The sequence below is a fragment of the Dermacentor variabilis genome, chromosome 4 (genome assembly GCF_050947875.1).
Source record: "Dermacentor variabilis isolate Ectoservices chromosome 4, ASM5094787v1, whole genome shotgun sequence".
In the NCBI taxonomy this organism is placed as follows: domain Eukaryota; kingdom Metazoa; phylum Arthropoda; class Arachnida; order Ixodida; family Ixodidae; genus Dermacentor; species Dermacentor variabilis.
In genome coordinates this window covers 232,828,556-232,855,640 of record NC_134571.1, presented here as the reverse complement: position 1 = coordinate 232,855,640, position 27,085 = coordinate 232,828,556, and the positions used below count along the sequence as shown (strand labels likewise).

Genomic DNA, 27,085 nt, shown 5'->3' with positions numbered 1-27,085 from the left:
CATAAAAAGGGTGTTAGATGCATTTCAATGCGGGCAAAATGCGAAAACACCCTGTATACTTAGATTTAGGTGCACATTAAGGAACCCCAGGTGGTCCAAATTATTCCGGAGTCCCCCACTACTGCATGCCTCATAATCAGATCATGGTTTTGACATGTAAGACCCCATATTTTAATTAAATTAGAGGCAACTGTGCAACATCATATGTCGGCCCAAATAACTAGTTTTAGAACTTCAGCTTCATTTAATTTGTTACGTGATCGAATATAGATCAGCGCTGTGCTATAGCCGCCAAGCCCCATAGGACAGCAGTTATAAATGGACAACAAGCAAGTCACTGGAACTTTTATTTATAAATGGCTAGAATGCACATGACAAGCTTACAGAAAAACAATGAAAAAACAAAAATGACTAAAATGCAGATCACAAGCTTACAGAAAAACAATGAAAAAACACCAACGGTTCTAAACACATGTGAACTGAATAATAATTATGTACATGCAACGACAGCACAACTTCTCGGCTTCTTGGCCTATCAAAAAGCAGTGGACTTGTTCTGTGCCTTTTTCTGTAAGCAACATCATTCACTCTTTAACCGCAATATACTGCCTAGTTGGCTGCTTTAGGCGACATTTTGTCAAGAGCAGCTGAAAGCCTTGTTTTCCCTTCAGCAAGCAAGGCCTGTCCACTTTCAATATCGTCAAAATTCTTCGTCTTTATGCCGTTGTTGATGAGGAGCACTGCATTCACCAACATTTTCTTTGCTGTTTCTGCTTCCAGCTGGAGGTTTTTGTCAGCATCACTCGGCGTCATCTTGGAAACATTGGCACGCTGCCATTTGGCAGCCTGCTCTTCTTCAGCTGCCAAACGTTCTCTGTACCTTTTGCTTGCCCCTCGCACTGCTCTGACATCAGGCGTAACATCCAAGCTAGATGGGTCACTACCAAAGCGTTTGGCATATGAAACAATGTTTCTTATGCCATTTACGTTCTGAATAGTCAATCTAGACCTTTCATTAAGTTGATGGCAGTTCAAACTAAACCCCCATTTCCACATCTGCAGTTCCATGTGGAATGCAGAGCAATGCTTTGACAATCTTGCTCAACAGAGGGTACTTGGCTCCATTGTCAGGCTTCTTTTCATCAAAGATGGTCTGCCAGTGCTTTTCAACAGAGATGGACGCAGCTGATTCAATGTACCGCAGCCGGAGGAGGTTGTATTCGTCCATCAAAGCAGAGATGTCGTGCGGCTGTATAACTTGTGGAAGCCCCGAAGCTAGTTGTCTGAGATCACTGCACAAGGATGCCATTTTCCTAGACTCTGGCTTCAGGAAGCGTAGACTCTTCAGCAATAAATTAGACTCTTCACTATAAAGTAGATGAGCAAAAGGTTTGCTCTTTTGAAACAGAGACAAAAAATCGGTAAAAATATCTGTAGCATTCTTTATGAACAGGACCTTTGCATAAAATATTCTGTCTGAAAACGCTTTCCTCAGGCGTTGACGCAGTTGTCCTCCCAAACGACAAGCTGAATCAGACATGACGCTTCTGATCGCTGGAAACTGCTCAATGAGGCGATGTACTGCAGGCCCTAAGCCACCTGGAGCTCAAGTGACGTAAGAAAACATTGCTTGGCAGTTGAAGCACTTCTTGCTGGGCCTTAATCGAAGCACTTTGTACAGCACTTTTGAAAAAGTAATATACATCCACGACTGCTGCCTCAACTTCTGAACCAAAAGCATCTATGCCATGGCTGAATGCATTATGAACTTTGTGGAGGCAGCATTCACCTACATCTATGAGGTTTGGGTACAGTTCCTTCAGTTTCTTTTTCACAGCTTTCATTACATTAGGCCCATCACTAAAGAAACAAATGAAGTTGTTTTGTGGAAGATCCCGTGTTGCCTTCCTTGTTTCACTGAGAAGGATATCAGCCGTAGCTGAGCCTAACCTGAAAGACTGAAGGTGTTCCACAACCACATGTTTTGTAATGCATGAAAAGTACCTCACCATCACGTCTAGTTGCTGGCAACGTTGTTCCGGCAATGGCGTTTCATCAATTGCAATTGAGTAGAAAACATTTGGTCTGTTTAGTTCATCAATTACAAGTTTTCTAAAGTAGGGTCCAAGACCATCAGACACCATGTTGGAGGCTTTGGTTCGTTTGCAGAAAAACTGTTTAGCCATTTCGGAATCGGGGAACATCCTCGGAAACAGAGACGTGGCTGTATCCGCCCAGGAGAAGGGAACTTCTTTGAGAGTAATCCCCAGAACGAAGGGAGTCTCTGCACAAACTGCGCGGTCGCCTCAGAGTGTCGCTGAACTCTGCGAGAAGTCCAAATGTGTCTGACAGGTCTTCAGCACTTTCAGTACACCTGCAGAATCACGATGGTTCTTCATGGCCTTAATGTGCCGCTTGCTTGTAACGTGTCGCTTTATCGCTGCAACACCATGTTGTGTGCATTTAATGGTGTGATTGCAGACAATGCAGAATCCACTGCCATCAATGCCTTGGCGACACCAAGATGATATGGTGTCACCATTTTCATCCTTCTGGCTGGGGATGTCGATGTTGAACTTGGTGGAATGACCTGAGGAACAACAAATTTCTTAGTTTAGTATCGCGGCATATACATGCATTTGACATGCTAGAAGAATCAGTTTTAGAGACACCAGACAAGACAACTCCCCAAAAATGCTTTAAAAGCGATTGTATCACATTTTTCACTGCAGCTCAAATGTATAGTGAACAGACCAGCAACGAAGCGAAGCGTCGAAGCAAACGGACCGAACAAATGACACTATCGGGAAGCAGCTCGGTCGTATACTGGAGTCCCATGGGCACATTTGATCGCGATCAGCAGTTGCTGCTACACGGTCTAAACTAATCCGGAGATCATATGGCGCACATGTCAACCAAATCGCGATCTCGGAGCCAGATCGCGGTTGTTGCGATCGGACCTGATTGCGATCAAGAGTGACCGTGCAGCTACACCTGATCCGGATGGAGCCTAATCTAGGTTGGCCCTGATCGCGATCAAAGATACCTGTTTGACACCAGTATTAGTGTACTGCACGAGAAAATAAGATCGTAAAACAAACCTGCTAGTATCACCGCGCTGCAAACACAAATCGAAAGTTAGCAAAGGGTCCAGAGTACTGATTTCTAATGTTAGATCATGGCAAATGATAAGCGCGACCAAGCAGATAGCGCAGCATGCCAGCAAACTGCAATGTGAAGTGATACCGCCAGCCGGCCGCCTACGTGAAAATGCAATAGAAAAGGCACAGACACTGAGCATCTGCAATCGGTCGACAAAAAATAACACCAAATAGATATTTGCAGCGCGATTGTGGTTAGTTTCGTCTTTATCAAGGACGAAACCAAAGATTAAATAACAATTGAACTGACTTGACAGGAGAGCTAACATCTACTCAATGAAACAATGGCAAACTTGCATCGCCCTAAGGCATCACTAATAGTTACCAGTGCAGTGTTTTTTCATAACGCTTTACTAAGAAAGTTCTGTGAACTCACCTTTAAGCTTCAAAGGCGCCATTTCAATGATCAGTTGTGCTGCAGCATTCCAAGCACGTCACTGTCCGGTAGTTTGACTTGCCCTAGACACGCGCCCACGTTTTCTTTGCCTTACGCGCGAAGTGCACAATGGCGGCATGTCGACGTGAGGATTAATGTCGCTCGCAATTGGGGGCGCATGGACGTTTCGACCTCGATATATTAGTTTCGCTTTCGGAATGTGAAAATACGCGTTTGGCGCAGAATAGCAAAAATGTAGCAGGATTTAGCAGGATTTGCCTTTTGGCGCACTTTGGCGCAATTGGTGCAGCTATCGCATCACTGCTGTAGCTGCTTCTGGCAGCTGATTCCATTCGGAGGTGGTTCTCGGTAAAAATGCATGTAAATAGCTTACAGTTCTACAACGAGGGACATCAACTTTTTGGAGGTGGTCAATTCTAGATGAAATGAAAGGAGGGGATTAAATGAACTCATTGCAGAGATGATTGTTGTGATAGTAAACTTTATGAAAAAGAGTGAGCCGGGCTATTCTACGCCGAATTGTAAGTTCTGGAAGGTTAAGTAGTGAATTTATCATGGCAACACTGGCTGTACGGTCATAATTAGATAAGACGAAGCGAACGGAACGATTCTGCACTTATTCTGCACTCTTTATAACAGAGCCAGGTATAACAGAGACATGGCTGCGTAAGGATGTAAGTGATGCAGAGGTCACACCCACTGGGTATTCAATCATCAGAAGAGATCGGGAAGGCCGAGGTGGTGGTGTAGCATTCTTGATAAAGAACAGTGTACTGTATGCTATTCTCGAGACAGAGAGCAATGGAAAGAGTCTGGATCAATACCAAGTTGGGTGAATGTCAAGTCCTTACTGGTTGTATTTACAGGGCTCCTAACTCACCTGTCGATGTTATTTTGCATTTAGGAAAGTTTATGGAGTCTAACATGCATCAAGGCAACAATATCATACTTTTAGGTGATTTTAACTTGGCTGGCATTGATTGGCCGACACTTTCACCGGGACAGACTGAGGTTTCAAGTTGTGACCAGGTTTTGGAGCTAGCTTTCTGTTTAGGCCTAACCCAGGTAGACAGATTATACAAGGATCTGGGAGACTAAGTTATCAATACTTGATTTAATTTTTCTGCAGAAAGATGTAAAATGGAGGACAGTCTTTCGGACTGTAAAATGGTGCAAGTATTTCTAAGCTTAGGACCTGAACCATATCCATGTGCACACTCAAAACATGAGCCAAGACCTGAAATGCCTTATAAAAAAATGTAAAGACAAGTTTTATAATGTGACGCTTACGAAGTTCCTTAAAGAGGCGCCGCAGAAGTTCTGGCGTTATGTCAACCCATCCATAAAACCGTTATCCTCAGAATCCTGCAGTACTGCTGCAATGCAAGCTGATAATTTTAATGCTTACTTTGCATCCGTTTTTACTAAAGATAATGGTCATACACCTCATGTAGCCAACACACCTGTTAACCACCTATTGCAGACATTGAAATCAATGAACAAGGTGTTTTAAACTTGAAATACAACTTTTTTATTTGTGGACACATCTGAACGAAATTTTCACACTTTGTGTATTTTAATATGCAGATTCTAAAAATATAATTAATTTTGCCACAGGATAAGTAGTTTCTGATATACTCTAAATGCATTGTATAAGCTGAGTCCTTTGTTTGGAGGAAAATTAGCATCGAAACAGAAAACCCTAACACAGTAATTTGAGTATAAAGACTATCTAGAATGTTCAGGGAGTGCCATAAGGTATTATTCAATGTTCTAGGCTAATCTGAGCAAGAGTTAAGAGCTCATCAAAGTTGTGAGAAAAAAAATGCCATCTTGACATGTCAAGCATGTGACCCATTTCAAAAACTTTTTGAGAAGAGTGCTGCTTTGAAAAGGTGCATATTGCTTACTGCATACATTTATCTTTCTGGCAAAAAAAAAATTAAGTTGATAGCTGAAATAGGACAGAAGCTATTTTACCTCCAAAATTGGAAGTCTGTCGGGATTGTTGTTTTGAGAAATCAAGGGAAAACATTCTGCAACATCTTTATTGAGAACATACCAATGAAATTTCAAGGAAATTTACCAGGGGCATAATCTGGATACATCCTATCTTTTTGCCGCTTTTTGGCCAGCTTCCTTGCGCTCAAAGAGGCTTCTCGCTTCTTGCTGGAGTTAGCACTTCGAAGGTCCGGCGCTCCGGACGTTTTCCGGCGCTCGCTACTTTCTTCAGTCGTGAAGGAAACGGTGCCTGCACGATCTGTGCCAACACGCGTGGCGTGGGCAGACGAAGTATTGGCGCTAGACGTGCCAGTTTGCAGCTCGGAACTCGATCCGGTAGAATGTCCAGGCAGACCAGCAACCGGCAACTCCGCGAGTATGACAGGCCTAGCCGCTTTCCGTCGCGCATTCCACAGCCGCTTGACGCGTAGTAGCCTTGAGACGACAATCTTTTCCAGCCATCCGGGCAGCGAAATGAGCATCTTATCAAACGTCGCGAAGCAAGCGGCTGAACAAACGTAGACAGCGGCGCGATGAAACCATAGATAAACACGTAGCGAGACGCGAGAGCGGTCGAGCGCGCGCCGACGAGCACCGGACCAATAGGAGCGAGGCGCGCGGGGGGTGTGCGCGCTTTGGCCAATCGGCGGCGCGGACGCATCCTCCAGAAATGACGCGATAACGTCGGTTTCCCTTCCCCGACGCCATTTTGAGCTGGTGCAAAATGCGCACAAAGAAAACAGCTTCAAAACAACCGCAAGATGGCGGCCATCGGCCACCGCGTTCGCAAATGGTGACGGCGCGAAGTTTGAACATTTTTGACCAAATTTTGCTGATTTCGCGTTCACCCTGGCCCCTTTAACCGCGATTTTTTATTATTTTCCGATTAAATTTAGCTTCTAGATTTCGCGGAGGGATTCTTGAATGTATAAACGTAGCGAAAATGCAGTTTTCCGAAAATCGACTTTTTTGTGATTTTTTGCCGTTTCAAGACCCGCGTCGTAAGTCAACATGGACTGTTGAAATAACATCCCAGAAACTTCGAAACGCTTGTTTCATGCGAAGAAGAGACTAATTTTTAGAGAAAATGTGTAATGAAGAGTCTGCGTACCTCTAGCACAGTTCAAATCACCCGCCCTCCGATCGAGCAGTGGTGACGTCATGGTCTCAGTGACGTTGCGCCGTCGGCGAGTAAAACGGCACCGCAGACGGCACTACGGCTTTTCTGCGCAAAACGCAAACGCACAGCCAGAAACAGAGGCAAGACAGAGCCAACAGCAGCACGAAAGCGGAACTATGGTGGCTAGCGGAAGGGAAAGCGCTCGACGATAAGCTGGTTCCTTATTTTATAACGCCAACTTTGACACTCGTTGGAATGGACCTCCCGACAATGACACATTGGCTCGCAATGCTGTGCTCGACTTCAGCGATTTAGGGGGGGACGCGGCCCTCCAAAACTGAAAAATCACAAGAAAGTCTATTTTTGAAAAACCACATTTTCAGGTGGTATCATACACTACCTGTTCTGTAATTATCAGCACTTAATTCAATCGCAAAGTACCAAAAAAAAAAAAACACTCCACCTTTGAGGCCACCACGGCCCACAAAACACGCGCAAATACCAAACCGAAGTCGAACTTCGTGCGCGCCCCATTCCCGGCCCATGCGGCCTGCCCACGCCATCTTGATGTCGTTTTGACCGTGAATTCTTTGTCTCTGTTTTGCTGCCTTGCGAAATGGCATCGTCGACGCGTTTGAGGTGCTATTGGCGTTTTCCCGCGATGCGATGCGAAGCACTGATTGGCCGGAGCAGCGCGTTTAAATCCCGCGGGCTAAAGCGCGCCTGCCATTGGTTGCTGCGCGGGCGTCGGCTGCTCCCTTTGATGCCGCGCCCGCCGCGCTTGCGACGTTGTTGCCCCTTGCTCCGTCCACCTCAACATGAGCTTGCGAGCTGCTGATCACCTTGCACTATCTTTCAGATTATTTTCTCAGCTCTTTTTTTTTTTTCACTAGTTCTTTGCTGCATGCGATGCCGGCAAAGCCCAAGACAGTGCAGATGTTCGGTGCGCGGGAGCGCGACATGCGTCCTGTACGAGCACCGAACTTCCGATCTTCCGCAGCAAATGCCAACTGCGTCGACGCTTTTCAGCGGCGGAACTGTGCTATCGGCTGTCGCCAGTCGAAAATCCGACACACTGAGTGTGCCTGGAGCCGCAAGAGCTAATTAGAAGCTCCGCATAAGCTTCCTAATAAAAAAACACGTGTTCAACTTTGAGGCCTGTTTTCTCGGAATGGATCTTTTTGCTAGTAGTGGTGCTGGGGAAGGCGATATCTCAAGAACCGCTCTTTAGATTTGTATGCCGTTTTTTTTTTTATTCTGTTCCAGAATGACTTTGCTAGGGGGTAACAGGCTTCTTTTTTTGAAAGCTGGTGCAGTTAATTTATAATAAGCAATTAATTTTTGATGAATGTGGTCATAACTGGCTACATCAAATTCAAAGTTGGCTTAAAATTTTTTGGAGGGGAAATTAAAGAACAGGGCTCTTAGCCCCCTGAGATATCTATCAAGGGATCATCACAGTGAATTTCAGCTTCCTACGATGCCCTGGCATTTCTTCAGGCTGTTCCTCAGGCATATACATGAATCACCTAGTTAGACCTCAATAACTCTGGAACTAATAAACATATCTTCATGAAACTTTGCAGTTCCTCATAGTTCGGTGTTGTGAATGTACCTTGGAAGTTTCATCTGGATATCTTAAAAAATAAGAAAGTTCGGTCTCCAGGGTAGCCTCCCCCCTTAATGACATCTTAGTTGAAATCAAGAAAAAGAAATGGGAGGCATGGACAGGACATGTAATGAGGAGGGAAGATAACCGACGGTCATTAAGGGTTACGGACTGGATTCTAAGGGAAGGGAAGAGGAGCAGGGGGCAGCAGAAAGTTAGGTGGGCGGATGAGATTAAGAAGTTTGAAGGGATGATATGGCAACAATTAGTACATGACCAGGGTAGTTGGAGAAGTATGGGAGAGGCCTATGCCCTGCAGTGGGTGTAACCAGGCTGATGATGATGATGTCTTAGGTCCAAAGATATCAAAGCAGCAAACAAAGAAAGTGGCCAAAATCTGTGTTCTGAGAAAACGAGAAAAAGTGGTTGATACTTTATTTTGCTCTATACAGGTAAAATATCATGGTATGTACACTCCTAATGGGCTAATATGCACCAGGCATGTAGTCAGATTGACTGTTTGCACCTGTGTGCCTTTTCTTCAAGGTGCGCTGCAGGTTGTTGGCAGACGAGCACTGGCATGCTGAAGCCACAGAACGACGCTGATCTTTTTCAGCCATGCGCTTGGAGTTGTGGATGCCAGGATTGAGGCCAAGCTCCTTTAGTGTGCCTGTAGAGCTTCTTGCATTTGCTGCGTTGAATCTCAGGACCGCTTCGGCTACAGCCGCTTCAACAGCAAACAATGAGGCATGCCGCTCCTTTGGAGCAAGTGCCCATATCAGTGAGTGCAAGCACTCATTCTGGGTCTTGCCCCATTGGCATCGCAGCAGTAGCCTCTTATCAGAAAGCCTCTGATAGATCGGCAATAAGGCCTCGCAGACATGAGGATTGAGACATGAGGCCATGAGAGACTGGCACCGGACAGGCTGCCATTGGAATATGAACCTGGCAACGTTTAACGCTAGAACGTTATCTAGTGAGGCGAGTCTAGCAGTGCTATTGGAGGAATTAGAGGGCAGTAAATGGGATATAATAGGGCTCAGTGAAGTTAGGAGGCCGAAAGAAGCCTATACAGTGCTAAAAAGCGGACACGTCCTGTGCTACCGGGGCTTAGCGGAGAGCAGAGAACTAGGAGTCTGATTCCTGATTAATAAGAATATAGCTGGTAACATACAGGAATTCTATAGCATTAACGAGAGGGTGGCAGGTCTTGTTGTGAAACTTAATAAGAGGTACAAAATGAAGATTGTACAGGTCTACGCCCCTACATCCAGCCATGATGACCAGGAAGTCTAAAGCTTCTATGAAGACGTGGAATCGGCGATGGGTAGAGTGAAAATTAAATACACTATACTAATGGGCGACTTTAATGCCAAGGTAGGCAAGAAGCAGGCTGGAGACAAGGCAGTGGGGGAATATGGCATAGGCACTAGGAATAGCAGGGGAGAGTTATTAGTAGAGTTTGCGGAACAGAATAATATGAGGATAATGAATACCTTCTTCCGCAAGCGGGACAGCTGAAAGTGGACCTGGAGGAGCCCGAACGGCGAGACTAGAAATGAAATAGACTTCATACTCTGCGCTAACCCTGGCATCATACAAGATGTGGACGTGCTCGGCAAGGTGCGCTGCAGTGACCACAGGATGGAAAGAACTCGAATTAGCCAAGACCTGAGGAGGGAATGGAAGAAACTGGTACATAAGAAGCCGATTAGTGAGTTAGCGGTAAGAGGGAAAATAGAGGAATTCCAGATCAAGCTACAGAATAGGTATTCGGCTTTAACTCCGGAAGAGGACCTTAGTGTTGAAGCAATGAACGACAATCTTGTAGGCATCATTAAGGAGTGTGCAATGGAAGTCGGTGGTAACTCCGTTAGGCACGATACCAGCAAACTATCGCAGGAGACGAAAGATCTGATCAAGAAACGCCAATGTATGAAAGCATCTAACCCTACAGCTAGAATAGAACTGACAGAACTTTCGAAGTTAATCAACAAGCGTAAGACAGCTGACATACGGAAGTATAATATGGATAGAATTGAACATGCTCTCAGGAACGGAGGAAGCCTAAAAACAGTGAAGAAGAAACTAGGAATTGGCAAGAATCAGATGTATGCGTTAAGAGACAAAGCCGGCAATATCATTACTAATATGGATGAGATAGTTCAAGTGGCTGAGGATTTCTATAGAGATTTATACAGTACAAGTGGCACCCTCGACGATAATGGAAGAGAAATTAGTCCAGAGGAATTCGAAATCACAAAGGTATCGACAGAAGAAGTAAAGAAAGCCTTGGGAGATATGCAAAGGGGAAAGCAGCTGGGGAGGATCAGGTAACAACAGATTTGTTGAAGGATGGTGGACAGATTGTTCTAGAGAAACTGGCCACCCTGTATACGCAATGCCTCACGACCTCGAGCGTACCGGGATCTTGGAAGAACGCTAACATAATCCTAATCTATAAGAAAGGGGACGCCAAAGACTTGAAAAATTATAGACCGATCAGCTTACTGTCCGTTGCCTACAAACTATTTACTAAGGTAATCGCAAATAGAATCAGGAACACCTTAGACTTCTGTCAAGCAAAGGACCAGGCAGGATTCCGTAAAGGCTACTCAACAATAGATCATATTCACACTATCAATCAGGTGATAGAGAAATGTGCAGAATATAACCAACCCTTATATATAGCTTTCATTGATTACGAGAAAGCGTTCGATTCTGTCGAAACCTCAGCAGTCATAGAGGCATTACGGAATCAGGGTGTAGACGAGCCGTATGTAAAAATACTGAAAGATATCTATAGCGGCTCCACAGCCACCGTAGTCCTCCATAAAGCAAGCAACAAAATCCCAATAAAGAAAGGCGTCAGGCAGGGAGATACGATATCTCCAATGCTATTCACAGCGTGTTTACAGGAGGTATTCAGAGACCTGGATTGGGAAGAATTGGGGATAAAAGTTAATGGAGAATACCTTAGTAACTTGCAATTCGCTGATGATATTGCCTTGCTTAGTAACTCAGGGGACCAATTGCAATGCATGCTCACTGACCTGGAGAGGCAAAGCAGAAGAGTGGGTCTAAAATTTAATCTGCAGAAAACTAAAGTAATGCTTAACAGTCTCGGAAGAGAACAGCAATTTACAATAGTCAGCGAGGCACTGGAAGTCTTAAGGGAATACATCTACTTAGGGCAGGTAGTGACGGCGGATCCGGATCATGAGATGGAAATAATCAGAAGAATAAGAATGGGCTGGGGTGCGTATGGCAGGCATTCTCAGATCATGAACAGCAGGTTGCCATTATCCCTCAAGAGAAAAGTATAGACAGTGAAACCTCGTTAAACCGTAGTTGGCCGGAGCTCGGGAAAGGTACGTACTAAACGGTAGTACTGTTTAACCGAATAGCATGAGATCGCCCACTTGCCTGTCGAAAACGGAACTCAGAGAGAGTGCGATGAAAGGGGAAAAAACATGCAGTATTTATTCACTTCGCGCGACAAAAGCGTTATTTTCGTTTGATGCCGCGGCGGCCTAGCACGCCGACGACAGCGGCCTCAAACTTACTGAAGCTGCGTGCCAGCTTTTCAGCCAGCCCCCTCTTCTCGGCAAACACTCGCATGGAAGATTCCTCGTTGGCGTTACGTATTCACCGTGCATGTGCGCAGTAGTGCTGCAGAAGTCCCGGGGGCGCCTTTTTCATTACCGGTGCCGGAGTTTGGAATAATTTTCATTTGGAATAGAGTTACGTTATCGCGCCCCTATTGTCACCGCGACGATTGCATTCATGAGGCTGACGCAACGCGCAGCTTATGCGACTGTCGGGCCTGAATCGCCCGTGCTATCCCTTTCCGTGTCGTCCTCGTCACTGTCGCTAGTCGACACTTCGGCAACAACAGAGGCAACGATGGCGAAAAGCCGAACCTCGTAGCCGACATATCTTCGCGGTCGCAGCAGCGCTGCCGAGCAACTTCTTCGCATTTTAAATGCCACACACTGTAGTCAACAGCAGATCCCTGTTGCGTGTCAGCACCGACTTCTTCGTGTCACGTTCGATAGCACGGACGATGTTTAATTTTTCTTCTATGCTGAGCACCCAGCGTTTTTTTTATCCAAGCTTCGGAACGGCGCGAGTCCTCGCTTGCACGATGCCATAACGCTCTCTGGCACCGCGTCATAATGATGTTGATGTTGATGTGGCTTCACGCGCAAACGCACAGGGCGCTTGGAGGCCGTTGTTCCGATCTCTGAGGCGTGTTGTTCTGCCGGGCCGCCCGATGGAGACGGCGCAGCGCCGTGTTTGCGCGACGAAAAGTTCGAACGCTACGTTTTAACCGATGCGTACGCAGTAAGCTGGTACGGTTTATGCGGATACGAAACACATTATGTTCAATGGTCGCTTAGTCGGGGATTTGACTTTACTACTTTTAAAACGAAACCACTGTTTAAGCGGGTACGGTTTAACGAGGTTTTACTGTAACAGCTGTCTTACCAGTACTCACCTACGGGGCAGAAACCTGGAGGCTTACGAAAAGGGTTCTACTCAAATTGAGCACGACGCAACGAGATGGAAAGAAGAATGATAGGTGTAACGTTAAGGGATAAGAGCAGATTGGGTGAGGGAACTACGCGAGTTAATGACATCTTAGTTGAAATCAAGAAAAAGAAATGGGCATGGGCAGGACATGTAATGAGGAGGGAAGATAACCGATGGTCATTAAGGGTTACGGACTGAATCCCAAGGGAAGGGAAGCGTAGCAGGGGGCGGCAGAAAGTTAGGTGGGCGGATGAGATTAAGAAGTTTGCAGGCATGGCATGGCCACAATTAGTACATGACCAGGGTTGTTGGAGAAGTATGGGAGAGGCCTTTGCCCTGCAGTGGGCGTAACCAGGCTGATGATGATGATGATGATGAGACATGAGGAGGCAAGCTGCAGGGGTGCTTTGGTGCAGGCTCGCCCTTAGCATTTGCAGCATTCTGCCGACACGAGTCAGACCCCGTTGGGCAAAAGGTGTGGTTGGCCACTTTATCATTTGATGTGATGTGGTGGTAAGTGGCCCATCACTGCCCTTTGCATACCGCAAAGGGCACCACTGCCCTTTGCGTTCACCGCCTGCAAGTGCACGATGGTGAAGGCCGTTTCGTCAGGGAGGAGGGAACCACGGCATCGGCGCATTTAGCGACAAGATTTCGCTTCCGCTCTGTCGCCGCGATGGAGGACTTTTCCCAAAGTTTCCCTTCTGCTTCCTCCTTCTCATCCTCTAACTATTGTGGCAGCAAAATCTGCGCGTCAAGACGCACATGGCCGCTCTCCGCGATGCTGTTGGCAGCTGACGAGCCCGTAGATCTAGCGTCCGTTAGGCCTACCGTGGCGGCAGCGACAACCGCTTCAGCGTCTGCACTGCCGATCACAGCGAAGTCGTCATCCTCGTCCCAAGTCGTTGTGAGACGCTTCTTGAAGTTCTCCGATAGCGATCGCCTCACTCGCCTCCCAAATTTGTTCTTGGTGCTGAACTTCTTGATTAGCCGAACCACAGCTGCAGTCAGTCAACAACACCAAGCAGACGACGGGAAGGCTGCTAGGCCAATCAGGTGCCTAGACTGTCACGTGCGCCGAGCAGCCAATACAATCGAGCGTTGGTACATCTCGATGAGGCGTTTTTTTTTTTCAAGAAAGCCAATGAGCAAGGACAGCCAGCGACGGCGAGAAATCGAAGGTGAAGGGCGGCTCTTTCAAACAAGACCAAGACGGCCATGATAACCTGTATGCGACTGCCACCATTCAACGCGGAAAAAGTGCCATTTTTGCTTAAATTTGCACTCAGATTCACCTCACAGGCATGTTACAAATTGAATTTGCGGCGAAAATAATGATAAGTGAAGCTAGAAACTTCGCAAATTAGTGCAAAAATGGTTCTAGATTCCGAAAATCTCAGCTTCAAAAAGTCTATTTTTTCGCAATTTTCGGCCTTTTAAGACCCGTGTCCCCCCTTAACTGTAATGCGCTGTTTGAAGACAGCGATAAGGAATACAGCAATAAGGCTAGCAGCGATGATGACGTTGAATTAGCTCGGCATGTTCATTATTCAATGCATGCTGTTTTCATTTTGTGAACGCTGTCCTCGCTTTTTGTTCGGCGTACAGTCCAGGTAATTTTTTCTTTTTTTTTTTTTTCTGGCTTCGAACTTTTGGGGATCGCCTTAGATTCGAGGCTGGCCTAGATTCAAGTAAATGCAGTACCAGCCCTGCGGCTTTGCCAAGATTACAGTGACAGTATATACTATGCACTTATAGCCAATTTAGACGAAGTGAAATTTCGTTGCAGTTGGTCTTTAATTGCATATGCATTCAGTATCCAAGAAACAATACCTTCCAAGTATTTATTTTTTTCTTTTAGAGTTCACTTTCCTCTATTTATTGCTTTCTTCAACTTTGCTACAGGTGTGACTCACCCCAATGACCTTGGCCGCACCTGCTTTGGCTGCAAACATGCTCAGGATGCCAGTGCCACAGCCCACGTCCAGCACCACCTGTGAAGAGGTGCAAGAATCCACACACAGTCGGTCACCCTGCTGCTTTTGCATGTGCTAGTTTGTTGGGTTTCTGTGCTTTCCCAACAAAAAGAAGCTGCTGAAGAAAACACGCGAGTCCGACCACCCCCAAAAGTTGCTACCTTAAACTTTTGATTCTGCCGCACATAATTTATTATTACTGAAACTGTCTACCCTCAAGTACCACCCACCCTGCTGAAATGGCTCTGTCGGTAGAAAGTAACGCGTTATTCTTGAAGGCACAAGTTCATCTGATATTGCAGTCTTATTGGGTGTTCCCCAGGGATCAGTTTTGGGCCCTTTTCTTTTTTAATATTTATCAATGATATAGTTGACCGGGTTTCTAGTCGGGTCAGATTGTATGCGTCAGATTGTTGCATTTACCGTGATGTCACATGTGTAAGTGACTCCTATGAATTGCAAAGTGACCTCGACTGTCTTGGCATGGTGCAAAACATGGAACATGACATTAAATTTTTCAAAATGTAAAGTTCTGCAATTTACAAATAAAAAGCATCCCTTACCTACCCAGTACTCTTTAGGCGACAGAAACTTATCATTTGTTAAGAATTACAAGTACTTGGGTGTTATCTTCGCAAACAACCTTTCTTGGAACAACTGCGTAAACCATACTGCTGCCAAAGCTAGCCGTGTGTTAAAGGGCCCCTGAAACGGTTCAGAAAAATGTTGTAGACGCGTAGGGTACAGCTTAAGTAGAACATTCGCACCACAATTAAGGTGAAGCGTTACGTATTAATGGAGTTACAAGCAATTAGAAGTTACCCTCCTCCATAGTTATGCTTTTCCTCCTTAACTCGTTCGCCGAGCGAGCGGGGCTAAGCTCCGCCTTCACTGGTACGGCGTCACGATGCGACGTCACATCGTCCACTTCCGGTTGTTTTGGAGCCCGCCCGCGCGAGACCTCTCCGCTAGCCGCTTGGCCGTCGACCGAGAGCTATCAAAGCAGCGTGCGTTGCGAGCATTCTGTCGTAGCGCCAAACGTGTCTGGTATTCCGGTAACCACAGGCAAGCTGGTCATTTCGGCACACGACTGTAGGCATAAACTTAATCTGATGAAGGAACTTTAGCGTAGACGTACGTGAGCGGCCTGATCGGTCTGCACGGTCGAGACACTTGTTGGCGCAGCGCTTAACCAGCCAAACAAAGCGCTAATTTGCTCTAACCAAGTGTAAAACATTTTAAAGATTTATAAAAACAACGTGTTGATGATTACACTCCTGCGACAAATACACACCAGCAGCAAAGAAGAATACACTTCCTTGCTGCTACTGTGTATGGTTGAGCTCTGTGCCGCCAGGTGGCTGCACCGTGCAGACCATTCACATTTGCCCTTCTGCTCATCTCATGGCTCATCCCGTTACGGCAAAGTCAAGCGGCCAGACCCTGTCCCCTCGTGCTTGCGTTTGCCCTAATACCGGACTCGCGAAACGCTCTTGCATTAGTGATCTTCCGGTATAAAGCGACGGACACAAACGCGCAAATCCTGGCGCCGATGGGATAGCGGCAGTCCGATGCGCAGCAGCCAGTTCGCTTGTTTGCTGTCTTGCAGACGCACACGATGTCGCAGCTTGACATATTGGCAGTCGCTACGTTTGCAGTCCACAAGGCAACAAAGTCGTATCATAGTGCTCACGAAAAGACTGAGACCGACTCTGACCGCGGAGTTCTCGTCAAAATGGAGTACGTTGTAACACAAGCAGACGACACTTGCTGTGTGCCGGAAGTGCTTAAGCGTACCGAAAAATTGTTCTTGTGGATTCTCTTTATTTTACTTTCTTTTTATAAAAACAAATGAACTAACATTCCAAGTATTACGAAGATCATTTGTTTACCATAAAGTTGGAAAAATTATCGATAACGCGCCCTGGTCAGCCAATCGGACAGCTCGCCCTACTGACGTCATATGGGTGATTTCCGTAATATGGGTAGGGGCGGCTTAAAATTCCGCCAAGCAGTGTGCTGCGATCGGCAGCGATGTGCATTTTTATAACCTTATAATAAATTACACGCTTTACGCGGAGCACTTAGATGTGTCAATTAATGATCAGAAGGACCTACTCTAACGACTCAGTACGTTTGTAGAAGATCGTCAAAATCGTTTCAGGGTCCCTTTAAACTTTTTAAAACGCAATTTCAAGCAGGCACCTGCCGATTTGAAGGAGACACGCTACTTGAGCGTCCCATCTTACAATATGGTTGTGCAACTTGGGACTCTGAAACAAAAACACTTATTAGCGAACTTAAACGAATTCAAAAACGAGCAGCAAGGTTTGTGTATGCAAACTATGATTTCACCAAAAGCTCCTCTAAGATGTGTAAAAATTTGGGCTGGCCTCTATTGCAAGACAGATGCAAATACCTTAGACTTAAGCTATTTTACAATATCTTTATAGGCGCAACAGGTTTGTCTAAAGATTCATACGTGAAAGCTCCCAGCTATATATCCGCCCGTTTAGATCATTCTTTAAAGGTTCAAGAATACCAGTGCTGTATAAATGTCTTTAAAAACTCATTTTTTCCAAAAAAAGTGCATGACTGGAATAAATTGCCAGTAGAAGTTGTCTTCGCCTCGCAATCTTCTTTTGAATATGCTCTGTCAGGCCTTTTGTTGAATTAATTTGTGTGTGTGTGTGTGCGCGCGTGTGTGTGTGTGTGTGCGCGTGCGTGCGTGCGTGTGTTGCTGTGAGTTTTCGAATTTTTTGTATAGGCTTGTTCATATGACAATATTTACGTGTTTTTTGCTTTCATGGTTCTTTTGTTATCAGTTTGCTCAGTATTGGAATGCGTTGTATTTTTATTGTTTGCTGTTATTTACACAGTGTCATCTGCATGACGATGTATGTTTTGCAACTGTATCCCCCCTACAGAAATGCCCTCAATGGGCGCTGTAGGTACCTGAATAAATAAATAAATAAATAAACAGGCTTGAAAATACCATATAGTTTCAGGGTGTGCGAATACTCGGATATCACCAAAGTGAATCGAATAGTGAACATTCGAATAATGTGATTCACGAATTGAATACCTAATATTATATTTTTCGAATATTGAGACCCACACAGTGCCACATATTGCATGCGCCACAGAGCGGAGCACTGCAACGAACTGGGCTGGCCTGAAAGCACGGCGGACCGGGTAAGTAGTTGTCTACTGAAGCCCGGGCTGGGTTCGGGCATAGGAGCTTCATGCTTGGGTCAGACCCGGGCCTCAGTTAAGCCCAGATTAGGCTTGCGAATGCTATTTGCCCTGAATCCCAGACTAGCGTGAATTTTTTCCTCGACTGCACCGCTTTCTTCCAGAGAAACCCATATGGGTCCCTTTTCTAGTTTCGTGCTACATTCAAGTGGATGACCATTTTTCCTTTCATAAACATTCCTCCATCTGGCAGTATTCTGCAGAAATGGTTTCAGAAATATTCAGTGCCCCAGTCCTTCGAGCTGTCGATTAATTCGCCCTCACGCTGTGATCCTCCTGATCAGCTCAGATGGTACAGCGAACAGTCCAGAAATGCATTGGTCCTGGGTTCAAATCCCAAACCAGGACAAATTTTTCCTTAACTGCGAAACTTGATTTCAGAGAAACCAATATGGGTTTCCTTTGTAGTTGTGTTACATTCAGGTGGATGACAATTACTCCTGCCAAGAACCTTCTTCCAGCTTGCAGGATTCCGCCAGGAACTGATTTGCCAATAAAATCTCTCGTCAATGTTGTTCCCAGGCTATCAAAGGGAGGCGCGGGTTTTGAAATGGCAAAAAAATAACAAAAAATGCTATTTTCGGAAAAGTGCATTTTCTCTACATTTGTACATTCAAGAATCCCTCTGTGAAATCTAGAAGGTAAATTTAATCGAAATATAAGAAATCGAGCTCATGCGGCCTAGGGTGGATGCGAAATTAGCAAAAATTGTCCAAAAATGATTGAGCGCCACACCGTCGCCATTTCCAAATGTGGTGGCTAGCGGCCGCCATCTTGGGCTTGTTTTGGAAGCTGTTTTCTTGGTGCACATTTTGCACCAGTTCAAAATTGCATCGGTGAAGGGAAACAGACACTATTGTGTCATTTCTGAAGGATGCATCCATGTCCCTGATTGGCCAAGGAAGGAGCACACACCCACCGCACGCCTCACTCTTCAAAGTGCCATAAGGTATTAATTAATGTTCTAGGCTAATCTGAGCAAGAGTTAGAGCTCATCAAAGTTGTGAGAAAAAAACGCCATCTTGACATGTCAAGCATGTGACCCATTTCAAAAACTTTTTGAGAAGAGTACTGCTTTGAAAAGGTGGATATTGCTTACTGCATACATTTCTCTTTCTGGCAAAAAAAAAAATTATGCTGATAGCTCAAATAGGACAGAAGCTATTTTACCTCCAAAATTGGAAGTCTGTCAGAATTGTTGTTTGGGAAATCAAGGAAAAACATTCTGCAACATCTTTATTGAGAACATACCAATAAAATCTCAAGGAAATTCACCAGGGGCATAATCTGGATGCATCCTATCTTTATGCCGCTTTTTGGCCAGCTTCCTTGCGCTCAAAGAGGCTTCTCGCTTCTTGCTGGAGTTAGCACTTCGATGGCAGTCTTTCTCCTTTGCTCGCTGAGATGCAGTGCCAGGAATATTCATGTGTAGCTGCTGTAGAATTGCAGTGGACGCAATCAGGTTCCCAGTGTTGAAGCGTAGGACAACTTCCCCAACAGCAGCTTGCACGGCAAAGAGAGATGCATGCTGTACCTCTGAGACACTCCAAATCACCAAGTGAAGGCTCTCATTCGAATTCTGTGTCTTGCCTCGCTGGTATCGTTGGAGCAGGGTTTTTTCAGATAGCCGCGTATATACAGGGAGCATTGCTTCTGCCACATGTTCTGGCAAGTTGTAGTGGTGCCTAGGTTCAGGCTCTCCCTTTGCTCTCGCAGCATTGTGACGACAGAACATTGTCAGAACATTGCTGAGCGCCCGTACTCCTTGGCGGGGTCCTTGAAAGCATCACCACTTTCTAGCCGCACCCGGGACACAGCACGAGTCCAACGAACTCTCGTACGACGGATAAATCCACGATTGCACATTCAGTTCCGCTGTCGTTGACGTCCTCTCTCGTGTCGACACCCAGCAGCGTGAACTTTCGTTCCATTGCAGACTGCGACGCCAGGCACGTTTTCCGGCGCTCGCTACTTTCTTCAGTCGTGAAGGAAACGGTGCCTGCACGATCTGTGCCAACACTCGTGGCGTGGGCGGACGAAGTGTTGACGCTAGACGTGCCGGTTTGCAGCTCGGAACTCGATCGGGTAGAATGTCCAGGCAGACCAGCAACCGGCAACTCAGCGAGTATGACAGGCCTAGCCGCCTTCTGTCGCGCATTCCACAGCCGCTTGACGCATAGTAGCCTTGAGACGACGATCTTTTCCAGCCATCCGGGCAGTGAAATGAGCACCTTATCAAACGTCGTCGCGAAGCAAGTGGCTGAACAAACGTGGACAGCGGCGCGATGAAACCAGAGATAAACAAACGTAGCGAAACGCGAGAGCGGTCGAGCGCACGCTGAAGAGCACCGGACCAATAGGAGCGAGTCGCGCGGGGGGTGTGCGCGCTTTGGCCAATCGGCGGCACGGACGCATCCTTCAGAAATGACGCGATAGCGTCGGTTTCCCTTTACCGACGCCATTTTGAACTGGCGCAAAATGCGCACAAAGAAAACAGCTTCAAAACAAGCGCAAGATGGCGGCCATCGGCCCCCGCGTTCGCAAATGGCGACAGCGCGAAGTTTAAAGATTTTTGACCAGACTTTGCTGATTTCGCGTTCACCCTGGCCCCTTTAAGCGCAATTTTTTATTATTTTCCGATTAAATTTAGCTTCTAGATTTCGCGGAGGGATCCTTGAATGTATAAACGTAGCGAAAATGCACTTTTCTGAAAATCGACTTTTTTGCGATTTTTCGCCGTTTCAAGACCCGCGTCCCCCCAGAATGAGCTCCTTCCCTCTTTAGCGAGAGTTCATCGCCGTCGGTGCCTTTCTTCACAGAGGCCTGCAGCAGTGTTGTGAAGATGTGTAGCAGACTTTGGGGTCAGTGCAGGGTTCTTGGGGGTTTGTGAGGGAGTCTTTGGAATTTGGCATGACTCCAAAAACGAGCTCTGCTTGTTACACTGCTTTGTATCAGGTAAAAAAAAAAGCTGAGTAGTGGTTTCCACTGGTCGAGCAGCCTCTTCAAACCCATTCACAACGACAGTTAACGTGTCGGCGAATGCTTCAACATCTCTCTGACCTCGGCGTCATGCATTTCTTGGACCTCTTTAAGTCAATCTTTTCGTTTCGAGCTTTTCTATAGGGGAAAAAATGTAAATTAAAGCCTCATTAACCTTTGCAGGAAGACATGACGCCCCTTTTTGGGAGGCCAAGTTGATGAGATGGCACGGGCAACCAACCCCTATCAAACCTGGTTGAGCCTCTCTCAATACAGTAGAAACACTTTTTCTTGCCAATCATGACATTGGCATTGTCCGAACACATAGCCAACAGGTTTCCAACAGGCAAATTCCGAGACTTCAGCTCATCCGGAACCAGATTTGCGATCTTGTGGCCCATCGCTTCCGCTTGGATTGTCCCGACGCAAAGAAGGCGGTTTTCGACTCTACTCTTTTCTTTAACAATATGTCGCAGCAATAGGGTAAAGCTGCATATCCCTATTGTTACTGCCATCCACAGCGATCGAAAATACTTGCGGTTTTAGGGCATCCAGCAAAGGTGTCTCCGCGCTGGCGGCCATTTCCCAAACAATTGACATCGTCTTTGTTCGTGCACAGGCTTCTTCGCTTCTTCATACTTGGGGAACATCTTTCGGAAAAACGGCCCAGCATGATCACTAACACTCAGCGGGATGTTGTGCTAAGGGGGGACACTGCTATATAAATAATCTTTATTTTCCCACCCATACTTATCAAACTAGGCAGTCTCATTGATATTTTTGCACTGATTTCAAATATGTACTTAGTTTTGGTGTAGCTCAATTATTTCTTAAGGTAACTAACATTTAATTCCCTTTGTTTGTGGCATCAATTAAATATAACTGACACAAAGAATATTTGTGAGGCATGGTTAGATAGCATAAGGAGTAACGATTGAAGTACAGTGGAACCCCGTTCATACATTTTTCAGCGGACCGAGGAAAAAAAACGTAACTGCCGGGAAAACGCAACAGTGAGGAAAGCTCCAAAAATGAATGAAAAAAGTGCAGCTTCAACTATAGACAATTTATTTCCACAGAGTGCACTTAGAACTTCTTAGAAACTTAGAAAGTCTAGAATGGTGGCTTGCCGTTTCTTTCGCTCGCTAGAAATCACCACACGTTTCTCAATAGCCTGGAAGGCCGCATTGCTGTCAGCGTCGCTGTGAGGTGCGGCGTACCTGCGGAGGAGGTCCAGAGCCGCGACGGCTTCTCCAAATCTAGGATTTGGCAACTCCCCGACATCATGCGGCTCGTGCTCCTCGTCGTCACCGCGCCACGGCAATGACAACAGACGAAGGAATATCCGCGGGAAATTTTGCCCTCTTTGGCGTAATCATGCTAACGTGCTAACGATTGTTTAGTATTGCTGCACAGCGCGCGCACCCGAGCAGCCCGGTTGCGCGCAGCGCGGCGTGGTTTCGCGAAAATGTAAACAAGAGAGGAGAGCTGGTCAGATAGGCGGAGCAACGCCAACTTCCGACGTCAGGGCTTCTCCTGAGTTTCCTTCCTCCGTGGGTTGACCCGTCCAACAAACCATGCGGCGACCGTAATCACAGTGACGATAGTGAGAGCATTTTTCACGAATGGCCACCTAGTGGCGGCCTCTCGAACTGGCGTGCAGCTTCTTGCAGCCAGTTCCATAGCCAAGCCCGGCCATGCCCGGTCAAAACTCGTCAAAAGCCAAAATGGCGGTTGGAGCGCGTTGCCTACCTTAGCCCAGGCGGGTTTGGGTTGCGACGCATCATGCGGGAACGTTTTCACAGCTACTATGTAACAGCGGGGTTCCTTATACATTGGATCCTATGGAAGCTATGCCGGGACCGGATGAAAACGACGTAGCAGCCGGGAAAACGCAGCAGTGAGGAACGTAACAGCAGGGTTCTACTGTATAGCAAACGCTTTTTTGATGTGACCATTAATAGATACTTTACAGCCCATTGAATGTAAGCCCACAAAATGTGGCAACCATGTGGCACAAAATGTAGCAAACAATTCTGAAATGAAAGGCAAGAGATCCGCTTGCTATCTTTCATAGAGTACACGTTAGACTTCATTCTGCAAAAAGAATTTCATTTCTAACTGTTCTAGGTGTTGAGATATCGAGGCCTCAATATTGCATGGAGCCAAAAATTTCTTTTGAGAAAAATGCAAAATACAAACAGCACAACATTTAATGAAAAGTAACAGATGTTTCGCACATATTTACACACGTACATTCCTAATAACCACCAGGAATGTAGTCTAATAGCCTGCTGCTTTTTAAATGTCTCTTCAGTGCCCCTGGAACACTGTCGGCCAAGGAATGACTCCGAGCACATTCTTTTTCTCTGCGTTTGTCCTTCCCAGCCATCCGTTTGTTGCTAATTGGGCTGGGATTCAGGCTGAGCTCGTTCAGGATTGCTGCCAATGTCCTCCTATTGCCTGCGTTAAATTGCATCACGGCCTCTGCCACAGCAGCTTCTACAGTGAATGGTGATGCATGGTGTTGCTTTGGTGCAAGTGACCAGATTATGGAATGTAAACTCTCATTGTTGTTCAGAGTTTTACTTCTCCGGCACCGCTCAAGAAGCTTCCTTTCTGAGAGGCACTCATAAATTTGGAGCAATGCTTTGCACACATAAGGTGGCAAGTTATACCAGTGTTTGGGAGTAGGCTCGCCTCAGGCTACTGCTGCATTCTGCCGGCACCAAGAATCTGGGCCTGTTGGGCACAGACTGTGACTGGCGACTTTATCATTAGAAGTAATGTGGTAATATGTCACCATCACAGCCTTTTGAGTTGCCTCTACAGCTCCTTTGTGTGATTTCAGCGCCCAACCATAGTAAGAGCTCAACTTTGTTGTGAGGTCACCTGTGAGCCTTCCTCTGCCAGCAAGGTTCTCTGTCCCCTTGTGTATCGTGATCAAGTTGCGCAGAGATGTGCCCATATGCTTTTGCACGTGGTTAACACACTCTTCTTTCTCAATTTTTATGTAACAGTAGACATCAGCCTCTTAAGAAAAGTGCGGCTGTCGCCATCAGATAACACTGTCGTGTAGCGAAGGCCATTTGTCTTCAGGGGCCTCTCGAAAAGTGGAAGGCCAGCTTGCACCCCCATTTCTCCAGCTTTTCTTTTGGCCTAAATGGCTAGCCCTGCAGGCTGTGTACATTGGGTCATCCTTCTTTGGTCCCCGCTCGCAGTCAGCACAAAAATTGCTTAAAGCAACATAGTCCAGCACGAGCCCCGAGAAAAGCTCGACAACTGCACCTACCCCTATATGGGATGAGTGTCCACATGTCATCCACGAACCATCAAAAGATACGGCGATGTTCTAAGCGTTCCCCATGTTCAGCACACTGTATAGTTGCTGAACCGACTGTGCACTTTCGGTCATCACTTCTTCGACCGCACGAATTGCTGCAGGGGTCATTTTTTTTCTTCACATAGTTCTGCCACGTCTTGTTGTGGAGACCACGGTTCAAAATGTTCATCACCGAAAAAAATATCATTAAGTGCTGTCTGCTGGTTCCCAGTGCACTGCATAGCATGCACTGCGAAAATATTTACAACAAACGGGTTCACCGTCTGATTGCCGCTTACACGTGGCGAGGTCCACGCGGACGTGATGTCTCCGCAGTTGGGACACGAGAGCGCAAGTTTCACAGCAAGGCCATATTCGCGCTCACCTTTCTTGAACTCAACGTTGCCGCTAACACACATTGTGCACTTTGCAAACCTCAAAAGCTAGTTTTGCAGATCCAAATTGACGATCGTGAATGCCATCTTGTCAAGCGCACTGTCGACCACGCCGCTGCCTCGGTTAAAACAATATGATTTCCGCTTCGTCGCTGCCATTGACGTTGAGTTCCTGGAGTTTTTCCTCGGTTCGAATCCTGTTCTGCTCCACATCGGAAGGCTGTAGCACCACCGTGTCACAGCGGATGTGGCCACTGTCGGCTTCACAAGCTGGTGCACACGCTGTACCCACACCGTTGTCAAGTTCGATGCCTTGTCCAGTCGATGTAGCCTCTTCATCACTCTCGCTGCATCTTGGGGAAGTGCAACGACCTTTAAAATTAGCAACCATAGATTTCTTCCGCTTTTTGCCCAATTTGTTCAGCGTATGAAACTTTCTCGCTGGCCCGGGCATTGTTGCGTTTCTCAGTCCCTGCACGCAGTTTTTCAAAATGGCGTCTCAGCACGACGACAGCGCGCGGGCCAGCTCACTTAGCAGATGACACCAGCCAGCTCCGCCAATCGGGTGGTGCGGTCTCTCACGTGGGCTCGTTCAGCCAATTGAAAACAAATGTGCTTTTCTTTATTGATTTATTGTGCACCATCCAATAGGCGAAACTGAATGGTGGTGGCGGGAAACGTAAGCAGGAAGGCGGCTCTTTCAAACGAGACCGAGTAGCGGTGATAGGCAGCGTGAAACGGCAGCTGTGCGATGGGAAGGAAGGGCTGTTTTGGGGTTCATTTTGGCTGGAATTCAGCCGGAACTCATTGCGCAAATTACTATTTCACTTAAAATACCGATTCTAGAAACGAGAAACTTGGCAGATAGGTAAAAAAATAGTTGATGTCGAAAATAACACTTCCAAAATCTCAATCTTTTTCGTGATTTTTTGGTCTTTAAGACCCGTGTCCCCTTTGAACAAAAAACGCTATGAAAAGGCATTCTGCACAAATCATACTGAAGTCGTCGTCGCTGCATACAAAACTTGCTAGGCTTGGCTGGCTGTCCGCAGCTCGCACGCATCCCCGATGTTTTTTCGAAGTGATATGGACCTTAATGTCAGACTTGCCGCCATGCGAGTTGTTGACATTACAGGCACACGTGGTGCAGAATCCGAACTTCTCCCCTTTCTTCGACAGCACGAAGCATGGAAATTCTGCAGTGTACGATTTCGAAAACCCTTGGAAGTACTGCTGGGCCTTCGAGCCCGCTATTGCACTGCGAAGCCACTACAGGCTGGAGTCCAACTGCGTCCGACGCTGCAGCTAGTCACACAAAAGGCAAGGCCAACACTGCAGTGATTGAAGCTGACTAAAGTCCAAACCCGCGTGCCTGCCCGACCGCGCAAACAAAGACAACAGCATGGCAGCAGGTTTGCGGAGGTGCTAGAAGCGCTATTGAGCTTTGGATATGGATTTGTAACCCCCTAGTAGACGACAGAAGTCACTACAACTTTGCGGCTACTGATGATGATGTCACGCATACATATTGACCTCTCGTGGCAGCGCAAGGTACCAGGGTGTAATTTTATTACATTAGCATGTTTTTTTTTTCACAAATAAAATGTTTTCCATAATATTTCAAGCAAGATTCATAAAATCGCACGACTGCTCAAAATTCATACATTTTACGGAAAATTCGGAAGAGTTGGCAGGTATGTATACAGGATCCCCGACAGCAACAGTCGGAGAATACGGCACACCTTTCTTTGCCACTTGTGGTATAAAGTCACCTATTTTCTGGTGAATCTGGCATTTAGGAATCCCCATTATTCAGGCCTTTCGATGGTACCCATCAAGTCTACATTATAAGTCAAAAATAAATCGCAGAGCACGCCAGAGCCACGTGCTGGACGCTGCCAATCGGATACCTCAGACTGGCCTTCAAGCATTTGATATTTGCGCACTTGTTTTGCTAGGGAGGAGACAGCTGAAGCAGCAAATTTGAAGACGGAGAAATGTACGATCTGTCAAGACCAAGATAATCTGGATCGAAAAAGGTAGTACGGTAGCGCGATTAAAAGACGGAACAAAAGAAGACACATAGGGACACACGCAGTGCTGTGTGTCCCCATGTTTTTAATCGTGCTACCGTACTCTCCTTGAAGATGCATTGCCAACAAGCCCACATTGCAACCCTCGTGGATCGAAAAACATCAGTTTTTTTCCACGGCTATCCCTGGCTGATACAACAAACTTTTTAGAGCACCTTTAATTTAGATTTTCAGTGGAGATGTTTCAGAATTGGGTAGAGAACTACACAGTAATTAAAAAATTATTCATAACAACTTCATT

General features: G+C 46.3%; 1 protein-coding gene across 2 annotated transcripts in view; it reads right to left on the bottom strand.

The window, feature by feature from the left end:
• LOC142580193 (protein arginine N-methyltransferase 1-like) overlaps window positions 1-27,085 on the bottom strand; it is a 192,253-nt gene that overhangs the window by 132,408 nt on the left and 32,760 nt on the right. For both annotated transcript variants that reach the window (XM_075691072.1, XM_075691073.1), the window contains one exon: window positions 14,741-14,818. In XM_075691072.1, the coding sequence (XP_075547187.1) occupies window positions 14,741-14,818 (78 nt within the window). The remainder of the gene's footprint in view (window positions 1-14,740; window positions 14,819-27,085) is intronic.